General features: G+C 48.8%; 1 protein-coding gene across 1 annotated transcript in view; it reads left to right on the top strand.

The window, feature by feature from the left end:
* The first annotated feature begins 1234 nt into the window (after positions 1-1234).
* Positions 1235-11919, top strand: part of Pax3 (paired box 3) — a 96227-nt gene continuing 85542 nt past the window's right edge. Inside the window, exons 1-4 of the mRNA XM_048459193.3 lie at positions 1235-1640; positions 2778-3013; positions 4294-4423; positions 5553-5687. Of these exons, the coding sequence (XP_048315150.1) occupies positions 1556-1640; positions 2778-3013; positions 4294-4423; positions 5553-5687 (586 nt within the window). The 5' untranslated portion in view covers positions 1235-1555. The remainder of the gene's footprint in view (positions 1641-2777; positions 3014-4293; positions 4424-5552; positions 5688-11919) is intronic.

Genomic DNA, 11919 nt, shown 5'->3' with positions numbered 1-11919 from the left:
CAAAGGGAAAAAACCTGCCCGATTCTCATCCTTTTGATTGATTAAGGCCCTGAATACCTCTCGGCCCCAGACTGACAGTCCCTGAATAGACGGGAGGGAATAAAGAGCGGAGCAGAACGCAGGGCTGGCACTCGGGGGTGTAAAGGAGGCGAGTTCGCTGGCACTTACCAAGTTATAAATAAAAGGCTATGCACAATGGTACCTTCTCTAAGGACAGACAGTCTTTACAACACTCCTGGCGTCATATCCTGCTGGGGACACTTCAGCTCCTAGCCAAGACTTTGCTCCTTTTATTTTTCCAGCAGTTTAGTCTGAATGCCATAATAAATTCCTGAGAACAAACGCTGCAGCCGGGCAAAACCTCAACATATAGATGCATGAGCATCAGGGATCGATCTGTATGTGTGATTTAGAGTCCCCGACTTCCCAGAAGGCCTTTTAAATCGGGAAAAAAAATTAAAAATAAGAGTTGAATCCCTCATTCCAGTTTGCAACTTCTAGTTCGGAGGCCTAGTCACGGCCGGCTATGTCTAAGGCTACCCCACCTATCAGTTTCAGACTAAGGAAGAAAAAAGGACCTTCTGGGCACATCCTGGACTCTTCCCGAGGGGAGCCACTCTGGGAGGCTCCCATAGCGAGCCCCGGCACAAGGCAGACCAGAGAAAGGAACACTAAACCCAATCGGGACTCCTTAAGCCCTCTTCCGAGCTACTCCGCCCCTAGCCCCATGTTAGTCAGCCCGAAGAGAAAGCCAAAGGTGAAAAGTAGAGACAGACAGAGAAAATAGGAGACAGAAAGAGCAAGCCTCTCCGAGAGAGACACAGAAAGACTTAACAGAGAGACAGGAATGGAAAACCAAAGAGATCAGAGAGACAAACACGTGGAGTGACAGACACACGGCGAGCCCTTCACCAGCCCCAGCCGCTCTCATCACCCAGGCTGCCTCTTCCAATTTCAACCTGTCTACCCTTTTCTCTCGGGGAAAGGGGCACAGAGCTGGTCCCCCTTCGGGTCGGTGGAGGCCTGGGCACCGTCAGGGCTGGGAAGAGAAAGTAGCCTCTGTCGCCCAATCAGCGCGAGTCTTCGCCACCCGGGACGGTCTCCTCATCGGCCAATCGCAGCTCAGGGCTCCTGACCAAGCTTTGGGCGAAAGAACTAATAAATGCTCCCTAGTCCGGATCCGTGCACTCGGTGTCACGACGGGAGGAGACTCGGGCCGTGCTCCCGCCTCGTCACCACCCTCCCGCCCCCATCTTCGTGGCGCCTTGAGCACCCTTGCCAGTGGCCCCAGTTGAGGGGCCTATCTGCCAGACTCGCACCAAACTTGTTCGCCTTGGGCTTAGGATCTTTCATTCTAGGGACTCCTCTAGAGCGGGTGGACTAGGAGCTAGCAGCCCCCCTTCCCCGCGCCCCGCCTCTCTCTCCTCTCCAGTCTTCTTTTTGGGGAGGAGCTCTCCGCGATCTGGAGAGTTCCCGAGGGTCACCCGCCTCATTGCGCTCGCTTTTCCGTCTCGCCTTCACCTGGATATAATTTGCGAGTGAAGCTGCCCCCAGGATGACCACGCTGGCCGGCGCTGTGCCCAGGATGATGCGGCCCGGCCCGGGGCAGAATTACCCACGCAGCGGCTTCCCGCTGGAAGGTATGTTAGGGCCTCAGCCCATCCGGATCCCGGGGCCTGGGATTGGCTGCCTCACCCCATTCCAGGTCTCCCGGGCCTTTAGTCGTGTGTTCCCGAGAGCCTCTTCCTCTTTACTACCCATTCTAAGAAGCAATACTGGGGAGGGGTTCTCGTGGAGGGGAGAGAAGCCGCATTTCACTTTCTGGCTGCAAACAACACATCACACTCTCTACAAACCTTCGGAACTTGCCTGGCCTATTCCTGCCTGCTCCTCTTTGCTCTGTTGTTTTGGAGTTGCTGCGGTGAGAAAGGTGGACAAGCTTCGCAGCAGCGGAAGCAAATTCTCAGTCTGTTCGCACAAAGTAGCTAGGAAAGTGTCCCGGCTGCGTCCACTTTTGAAAAATTCCTGCTAGTTCGGCAAGAATTTTCCTGCTGTGGAAAATCAAGGGGTCCGTCATAACTGGAAGTTTTATTATTGATTAGTAAATTCCATTCAACTCAAGAGGCATCTCGAAGTTTCCTAATATGTTTAGAAATGCCATTTGATTTGCTTGGGGAGGTAGACATTACTGCAAACCCGAACCTTACCAAACAATTTGGGCTGTAAAGGCACAGTTCTTAGACCTCGGTCCAGAGCAGACCGTAGAGCAGTAACCTCGGCTGTGGGGACCACAGCAAGGCTCACCGCGGGTTTCCTTTCTGAGGCGTAACAGGTGATACATGCTGTCACCTGCGTCTCCTTTCTGCACCCTTGCCCACTACTCCCTGATTCGGAAACACTAAAAGCTGTCTGCTTGCTCCAGACCCGGCCGGATTCTGTTGCAGTTATTGCAAGATAGTCTAGGCGCCAGCCCTGGTTCTCCCTCCGACGTGCACTACCCCCTTTCTCCCAAAAAGAGAAAATACAGTTTCTTCTGCAGCAAGTTATCTTGCGGCAATTACTCAATTTCCGAAAGATTTTATGCCCCTGCAGTGCGTAATTATTTGAACAATCATAACCGTAAGGGTCCCGGACTGGGAGTCGAAAGCCTGGTAGCTGGTGTTTGACTGACACAGGAGGGCTGACCGGAAGGTTGCAGAATTAGTTTCTTTCTGCTGCGTTCCTTCTATTCTTCTAAATGACTTTTGCCTGGTCTCTCTTTTGCATTCTCTTTCCAGTGTCCACCCCCCTTGGCCAGGGCCGGGTCAACCAGCTCGGAGGAGTATTTATCAACGGCAGGCCTCTGCCCAACCACATCCGCCACAAGATCGTGGAGATGGCCCACCATGGCATTCGGCCTTGCGTCATCTCTCGCCAGCTGCGCGTGTCCCACGGTTGTGTCTCTAAGATCCTGTGCAGGTACCAGGAGACAGGCTCCATCCGTCCTGGTGCCATTGGAGGCAGCAAGCCCAAGGTGAGTCTGGGGCCTAGTTTCGTGGATGCGGGGCGCATGGTCCAGCGGGTGGGGAGGAGGCACTGTCTAGCTGGGAGTAAGGGACTTTTCAAGGGAGTTATACCTCATATCTAGGAAGACGCGTTTTTGTGTGTGTAGAACTCAGTTGTTATGGTTGAGGTGGTCCTGGAACACTGGAGAAAGGCTTGCATTTTTGGCAAAGGGACGCAACATTAGTTTTTGATGCCTAGGAACCTTGAAAACCTCAGCAAATTATTTTAATAAACACCTAAAGCAAGCCCAACCATTGCCGATTTTCCCCAACAGTCTTCCCAGCCCCCAATAATGACAGCATCCTAGAATGAAGCTAAACATTCCAATTTGGTTCTTGAACAGTTTCTTTCCCAGCTTTGGACCGCACCGCCCCCCCCAACCTCCGGGCGAATTGTTTTCACGAAGTCAGAAGTCAGGGCTATTCTTTTTTTTTTTTTTTAATAATAAGCCCCTTGACTCCATTTTTGAAAAGTAGTTTTGTGAGATCCTTAAATTATGTGATATATATATATATATATATATATATATATATATATATATATAAATAAGCAAGAAAGTCCTGCAGGCTAGAGAGTGGGAGGAGAAGGACCTGCCTTCTTTTTGGGTTATGCAGAGAAGCCAGTATGATTTTCTAGTTGTCAGAGGTGGGGAGTAAAATCAGGTGGACACTGAAGGCTCCCAAAACACAGTTCCTCTCTCTCCCCATTTTTCTCACTTAACCTGAGAATCTGAGGAGACAGTTTTATTTGAGTGGGTGAAAGAGTCATTCTTTCAGGTTATCTATGTTTGTTTAATTAAAAGCAACAACAACAATAACACAACCTAAATACATGGTCTTTGAAATCTCATTCTATTCTTTTCTTAGCTCAGCTCTGACCTCTTCGGAACTGACGTAATTTGATTTTTCTGTGGCTCTTTCCAGCATTCTCCTTTTAGTTTCGTTTTTATGTGGATTCCCTGCAGTTTCTGGTGATCAGACTCTACAGCCCCTACCTCCAATCTTACTTTTTTTTTCTTAATTTAATCTGGTTGCTCTTGCGTCTTTGGGCAGGTGGAGGGTCTCCAGGCTGTCCCGAATGGGATAATTTCCTGTCTGCTTCTTTCTAAACTGAATTGAAGTCATTTGGCTAAGCAGAGGGACATTCCCAGAGAATGCATGAAGGGGCATCCAACAGACCCTGAGGTGGGGGCATCCCATCGGGCTCACAATACTGGGTACCAACGAACCACCCGCCTATCTCTTAAAGCAGGTGACAACGCCTGACGTGGAGAAGAAAATTGAGGAATACAAAAGAGAAAACCCGGGCATGTTCAGCTGGGAAATTCGAGACAAACTGCTCAAGGACGCTGTCTGTGATCGGAACACTGTACCCTCAGGTACTGGGTCCATTAACTTTTCCCGGAGGCGCGACCGTCAGTCTCATACTCCAGTGGGACACACCAGCCATAAAATCGCCCCAGTTATCTATCGCGGCTATTAGAAGACTGCCCAGAAATATTTACAAGCCAGACATTCTTGATGTTTTATAGAGTATTGGGTGAACTGCTGGTCCCCAGAGTGGCGGCTTGGGGGGGGGGTGACCTGAGGTTTCCCGCAAACGGATTTCTTCTACTAAGGAGGCTGGGACGGAAATGCCGAAATGCGGGGCACAGGCCAAATGATTATGAGTATTGATGTTCCCTTCTAAAGAGAAACCAATGTTTTGGTAACCTCTACTGAAGGGAGATCCAAGCCACACCGGTGGAGAGTTGGCTGGGGCAGTAAAGAGGGTGAAAATTCGTTCAGACGCGATTTCCCCAGGAGTTCCAGAGTCGGTCCAGCATCCTGGCAGCTTGGGAGAGGTGGGGGGGGGGGGGGGAAGAGAAGGGCCAGCGCTGGGCCTCCGCGCGGGAAGAGTTTGTTTTTAATTAAAAGGGAACTCCCTTTTTCCCTCTGTGAGAACGATATATTTCAGAGCATGGATTTGTTTACCAGACTGGAATCTGGAAAAAATAAATCGTAGAGAGTGCGTTTTCTTTTGATTTTTACAATAGGGAAATATTCTGCAGTTGAAATTTAAACCCTTTCTATTCTGAAAACAAGTTGATTTGCAGGCGGCAGGCCCTCAGTGGTTCTTCTTACCAGGACTTTGGGACCCAGTGTGGGGAGGGTCACGGTGAAGGGTGAGCTGGTGGGGAGCCTCTTAGGGTGTTCAGAGGCAAGTAGCTCACCTCTTCTCGGAGAGGGACAGAGGTAACATTTCTCGGTTCTAAATCGGAGGTGCTGCGAGGTTTCTGGTTTCCAGTTCCAGTCTAAGCAATTAAAACTCCACGAAAGTGTGAGGGGTTTTTTTAAGACCGGAGAGAATGCAGAAATACTCGGATGCCACCAGAGGCAGGACACAGCAATGATGATCCCTGCCCAGGAGAAGGGCTGAGCGCCTGGGCAGGGCCTTTGAGGTCTCTTCTTTGGGATTCTTCCCTACGTCTCTCAAACTTGTATGCTCCCTTCCTCCTCTTATCCCAGTGAGTTCCATCAGCCGGATCCTGAGGAGCAAATTTGGAAAAGGAGAAGAGGAGGAGGTGGATCTAGACAGGAAGGAAGCCGAGGAAAGCGAGAAAAAGACTAAGCACAGCATCGACGGCATCCTGAGCGAGCGAGGTAAGGGGCCCCACTGGGCCGTGAGCTCCAACTAGCAAGCGCTTGGTTCTAAGACTTCTGGGTCTGCGCAACCGCAAATCGGCCGTGGCTCATCTCAGAGCCCACCTCCGGCCTCGGTCACAGCTACTGCTCTTGGGAAGGACATTCACGTGAAAGACCAGCGAGGTACTTGGTATTAAACAAGCATCTTCTCTATTCTAATTTTTATTTTATTTTCCTGGATCTCGAATCCGGTACCTCATACATGCTCAGCACGTGCCACCTCCAGTAATATTAACTCTAAGCTATTGTGAGTTTTATTCTCCACCATTTCCAGTTCCTTGGAGTCGAGAAGTCTGAAATGCTTTGCAGGTGGACGCTTTCTAGATGAAAACTAAGCTGCTCTGAAAATATATGGGTGGAGAATATGGGGGTTGTTAATTAAGTCTTCGGAACTTGAAGTAGATTTTACACTCTGGAAAATACTGTGCGCGTGGGTGAGAATTAATGAGAACATGACTCTTCTGGGCAGTGGGAACCCAAAGATGCCCCACCCCTGCTGCCTTATACATGTGTGTGTTCGTGCATGTGTGTACATAAACTGGCTATGGTTCATTTATTTTCAAGTAGGATGAGGGATATGTAACCTGTATGTGTCTGGCAACAGACGGTGCCCACGTTATAGCATTATAGGAATCTGGGTCAAAGGGATCTGTGTTCTTGAGCCTCCCTGGTGTTATCACCCTCTGTCCCCCAGGGGTACAGACCACCCACTCCATGTTGGTTGTGGCCTGTCAGCACCAAAAGAAAAATCTCCCTCCGGGGCATAGAGAATTACAGGCTGTTTCACTATTACCTGCTTGGAGTCATCTTCGAAAATAAAGGTTTACAGAAAGGAAGAACTCTTTTCTACCAGAGCTTTCCAGGATGAGCTGGAAGATGGCTCTAGCAGACAGATTGCTGTATCTTTTTTTTTTTTCAATCTTCATTGTAGCCTTGGGACAACTGCTGACCTTCCAGAAAAGCAGTCTTACAAACCGATACAAAGGCACCCTCGATATTTAGAGTTGGATGTTAGCAACCAAGTGCCTGACTTCTAATATACAGATGTTTTAGGGCACACATATAACCAATAAAAGGCATCCGGAATGGAAGAAAGTTGAGCAGGGAGATGGGCATGCTGTTACTTCTGTGTTTACAATAGGGCTCCTGTGAACCCTGTGTCAGCCTGGATAAATGCATTTCTGGTCATCTCCGGTTTTTATTCCAGCCCTAGTTGCAGTCTAGGGGTGCTAGGGTGAAAGAGGGCCGAGGGCTGAGGACCCAGACTTCTCCCAGGCCCAATGGGCTCTTAAAGCAGAGGCTAGAAGAGAGGCTCTATTTTAGTGTAGCTGTGGGGGAGGCCTTGCCAGGATCCATGGCTTTGCTACTTGTTGCTCCGAGCTCGAAGTGGCAGCCAGGCAGAGCAGCCGCTCCCTTGCAGCCGCAACAACCGAGGCCCAGGAGACAAAACGTCCCAAATGAGCTGGTCAAACATTTGTACAACTTTTCCAGCGTTTACAAAGAAGGCCTTCTCTACACAATCTACACTTGGAGATGAACTTGGGAGACAAAGCCTGGAGAGTCCATTGAAACTCACACTTTAGCTTGGCCCAGACAAAGCTCCAGCACCGAGCAGCTTGATGTGAACAAAGGAAGGCAGCCTTTTTATAATTCAAGGAGAAAAGAAGAGAAAACAGCCCCACAAAGGGCCCAGAATAGACATTATGGGCTTGCAATGAGGGATGAATTATTCAATGAGCCCCAGTAGCTGCTGAGCCAGGAAGTTTTATGGACTCTCCAGCGTGGAAAAAGTGGCCATTTCACCTACAAAATGTTTCGAGTCTTTTGGGTCGCCTCACTGGGCCGGCTGCCATTCAAGGGCAATTGCTACCATTTTTAAAAATCAGAGTGTTCCCCCACTGGGGGCTGAGTGCTTGAAACACACACACACACACACACACACACACACACACACACACACACACACCTCAGAGGCTGAAGTCTAATTTAATTTGGGGTTGTCAAGGAAGGCGCAGCCTGGGTCCCTTCAGTGCCTCCAGCTTCCTTTCCGGATGAACCCTGCAGGGCAAGGGGGCCCAGAGAGAGGATGGAGGGAGATGCAGTTTGAAGTCTAGAAACCTCAAATATTCCGCTCTGTTGTTTGGGCGTCAAAAGTCTCCGGCGGTCCCACTTGTAAAATAGAATGGAAGTTGAGAAAGGACTCTCTGAGGCCTGGCAAAGGGGAGGGAAAGGCTGGCGGAGGAGGGGCTTTCGGGAGTCCCCACCACTGCTAACTGTGTGCTCTTGCCAGATGGGCCTTGTACCTGCTACTGAGACTGACTTTCCTGGACACAAATTTGGCCTGGGGTCTGCTTGGCAGACGCTTGGATGCAGGCAAAAAGGCACCCAGACAGAGGTCAGAGCCACCCCACCCCCCAAGATCTTGTCCTTTTTCCTAAACGGTCCCTTTTGTCTTGTCCAATTTTTCTTCTCCCTTGTCCAATCCAAGAGTTGTTCACCAAATACAGCGGGTGCGTCTAGCCCTGCGCTCCAAGGGAACCCTAGGCTCTCTGCACTCCTGCTGAGACCATCCTCCCTGCACCAATACTCTGGTGAAAGAAGAGCAACGAGCGGCCGGGGACCTTCCACCCTGTCCCTGGCCAGCAGTGCGGACGGAGCAGGCGCAGCCGGACTTGCGGAGTCCTAACTCAGGCACCCCGGGCTGCGGGAGCTCAATGGGCGCCTCTGTTCCTCCCCCGGCGCAGTCGAGCGGGCCCGCGGGCGCCGCCACAATAGCCGGGGCCCCCGCTGCTGCGCCCTGCGCCAAAGCGCCGCGCCGCCCCTCCCCACGCTCCGGCCGGCCCGCAGCTTAGCTCGCCGGGCTGCAGCCGACTCAATTGCCTCCTTTATGTCCCTCTCACTTTCATCTAGACACAGCCCGCCTCCCCCTTCTTCTCCTCTTTTTTTTCCCTCCCTAGCCTGAGGCTCACATTAGTGAAATTTCTGCAACCTCCCCCATTTTTTTCTTATTTTAAAGAAAGCCCTTAACACAAAAGCGGTGACTAATCGATAGAAAGTGCTCCTTCATCATCCTCTCCTTCTCCACCTCCTCCCCTCCTTCTTTTTCCTCCTCCCTCTGCCTCTTCCTCCTCTTCCTCCTCCTCCCAACCCCCTCCCTTTCTCTCAGCAGGGTGACGCTTTTCCTGTTTGTGAGTTTTGGGCAACATTTTTGCTTTGTGCGGTAATGGAATTACCGGACAGACGGGGACTGTAGATGGACACGCGACGGGAAGACTTTCCGCTTAAATATTTAGATGTAACGTTACAATTACGGACTTGTTGCCGCGTCTTTGAAGTGGCCGTGCGGGAGCGCAAGGCGAAAGAGGCCAGATTGCCAAATTGATGTTTTGATTGGGACTGGAGACACACTTTCACCGGACTCCCCCCCCCTTTAAAAATAAAATCTCAAATAAGCGTGGGAGGTTTGCAACAATTGCAGGGATGAAACTGAGAGAATTCGGACACAGGATCGCTGGGAGCCTGTATTCTCTTCACATTTCTTCAATTTGTGGAGAAAAAGGGGCTTTTTTTGATTTTCAGAAAATACAAGTGTCAAAAGTTTTCCCTGGCCCTTTTTGTGTATAAGCTCATGCTCTTTTCTAAAATTAATGACAAATGACGTCAGATTAAAAATGTGTGTCTCTAAAGACCAAAAAAAGGAGGGGGGGGGTAAAGTTCTTGGGATATTTCGTTTGCAGTGGATTGTTTGAAAAGCTCTTTCGAATGGAGGGGGTCCCGCTGTGAAGAGGAAAGGCATTTGCTTCTTCCGTGTCGGTGGGGAAGGGAATTGCTGGTGTCGGCTTGGTGTGGTGTGGAGGCGCAGGCTGAGCCGTCCCACATATTAAAATAATGGGGTGTAGGATCATAGATTTCTGGACCCAGATCTTTTATTACTGATCGCTTCCGGACCGTTTTCAAGTCCACTCTCCAGGACAGGAGTTTGCCTTCAACATCGTATTTGGACTTGGAGATGAATTTTAAAGTTTTGCGATTCTACTCAAAGAAAACGTCCCATTTAAAGGGGGGGGGGGAGCATTGGCGGAGATAGTAGGCCACCACACTGCAGTGACATTCTCTAGACAGGACAATGAAGAGGTTGGGGAGGAGGTTTCTGTCCCTTGCCTCTTTCTTTCTCCTCTTGTTTGACTGGGGTAACTTCTGTATGCTTACTCTGTAGCTTTATTGAAAACATGCAGATTTTCTAATTAATGCTTGAAATCATATGTTTATTTTGGGGTTTGATGTGATTGTTGATAGCACCGGAACAGGAGGTAGGGGCTTCCAGTGCGTAATAATTACTGAAGGATCATTTAAGAGTCCCGAGGGCTGAGCCATAAAACCCACCCAGGCGGTGATGCGGAACCAGAAAGTGTGCCTCGGTTCAGGCAAGTGGAATATACAGGAATCAATCAAGTGCGCAGGAGCGTTGCACCAAACCCGCGTGGTTTCCAGATCCATGAATATTCTGAGGGCCAAGCAAAAACCCTTCCTAATTGCGAGATTAAACGTTCAAGTTATGCAGAAATAAGTGGGCAGCAGTGATGAGTTGCCTGGCCTGGGACCCAGAATGTTGCAGTTCAGTGGGACCCTATGACAGGTAACTTATTCATTCGCTCCAGTAAATGAAGATTAAGGAACTATTAAGAACAAGAACCGACCACGTAACTCACTAGCCACTAAACGGCAATTAAGCAGTCAGCTTGGTGCCTTATCTCATTGGCTGCTCTCGGGGTGTTTTACAACCGGGAATTAAAATCTGAAAGGAGCGTTTTCTGCAGCTCTGGCCAAATATTGATTAAGTAGCCGGTTGTTGATACCATTGTCATCCATTAAAAGGCCAGGAGCTCAGTCCCTCGGTGGCCACCTACTTTTGTGAGGGCTTCTTAACCACACAGATCAAAGCAGGATCATTTCAATTTATCTGTCTTGGAAAAAAAAATCCCCCTTTCCCTCTGAAATCTCTAAGGAGAAACTGACCAAATTCCCCTTCAAGGAATAGGAACTGAAACCAGTTCTGTGTTGTCATCTCAGAGAGACGGCTCATGGGGTGTTTTTTCAATTATCCTGTGGCGAGTTTATGTTCAGAACTGAGGCTGAGATAGTGATTTTTATCAAGTTGGTTCTCTCTTTGGACCCGGGCGGGGAAGGGCGGAGGGGGGGGCTGGGGGGGCGCAACTGTCTGTTATGGCAAATTTTCTAAATCTGAATTTGTCACTATAATTGGCTCCCAGGCTGGAATGTTATGCGGAAAAGATATCAGATTTTTATGTCAAATTAGACGGAGCATAAATTACACAGAAGACTGTGCGGTAGAGTGGCCACATCTCTCTATAGGTGGCGTTTCCATAATTTGGTGTTTGTTTTTAAATCCCTGTAACAGAGGAGTAGATATGTGTTTGTGTGCACAATGTGTGCCATCAGGGTTTATTTACAAGCTGGTGGCCGAGAATGAAGCTGGCCCCGGCGTGTTGCAAAGGTGTGTTATCCTGCAAACTGTTCTAGAGGCCTCAGAGTTGGAGGTAACAGTGCAGATCTTAGTGCGTTCCCAGATGGCGACTGCTGGGAAAAACACCTGAATCCCATCATGGCTTCTGCAGTTGCTGATTTTTAGGTCAACTATTAGGTTTTTGTTTGTTTAAGAATTTACTATATTTGTATTGGTTTTTCCTTTCTTTATGACGGCAAAAAAAAATCTTTCAAGGGCTCCTTTGGAAATATACCATTTCTGTGCTTGGTTTGCAAATTCCAACAAATTACTCTGAGGTTCCCCTATTTATGCCAGAGTCAGGCTTGGGATAGTTCCCTGTGCATCATGTGTGTGCCACTGTATGGAACTTTGTGAGCGCCCTTGCAGTGTGCATTTTGATTCTAAATAATAATTTTTATAAGGGTTTATATTTTTATTATTTACTTTTCCTTTTTCATTCTTGAACAAAGTATATATTGACATGCTGAATTAAGCCATTGCTGACTGTATTTTTCTTATAAGTATTTCTAAAAATGTCATGCAATAATCCCTTGTATTAACTCATAATTAATGATCTCATTGATGATTCATCTGTGTTCAAATACCTACTAGTATAACATAACACTAATCAACCATTACAATATACTATGCCCAAAGTAGATTAGGCTGTAAGTTAGAGTCTGC

Source organism: Myodes glareolus, chromosome 1 (genome assembly GCF_982192425.1).
Source record: "Myodes glareolus chromosome 1, mMyoGla1.1, whole genome shotgun sequence".
NCBI lineage: Eukaryota > Metazoa > Chordata > Mammalia > Rodentia > Cricetidae > Myodes > Myodes glareolus.
The sequence above is the reverse complement of the archived record's forward strand: the minus strand, read 5'-3'. Positions and strand labels throughout refer to the sequence as shown.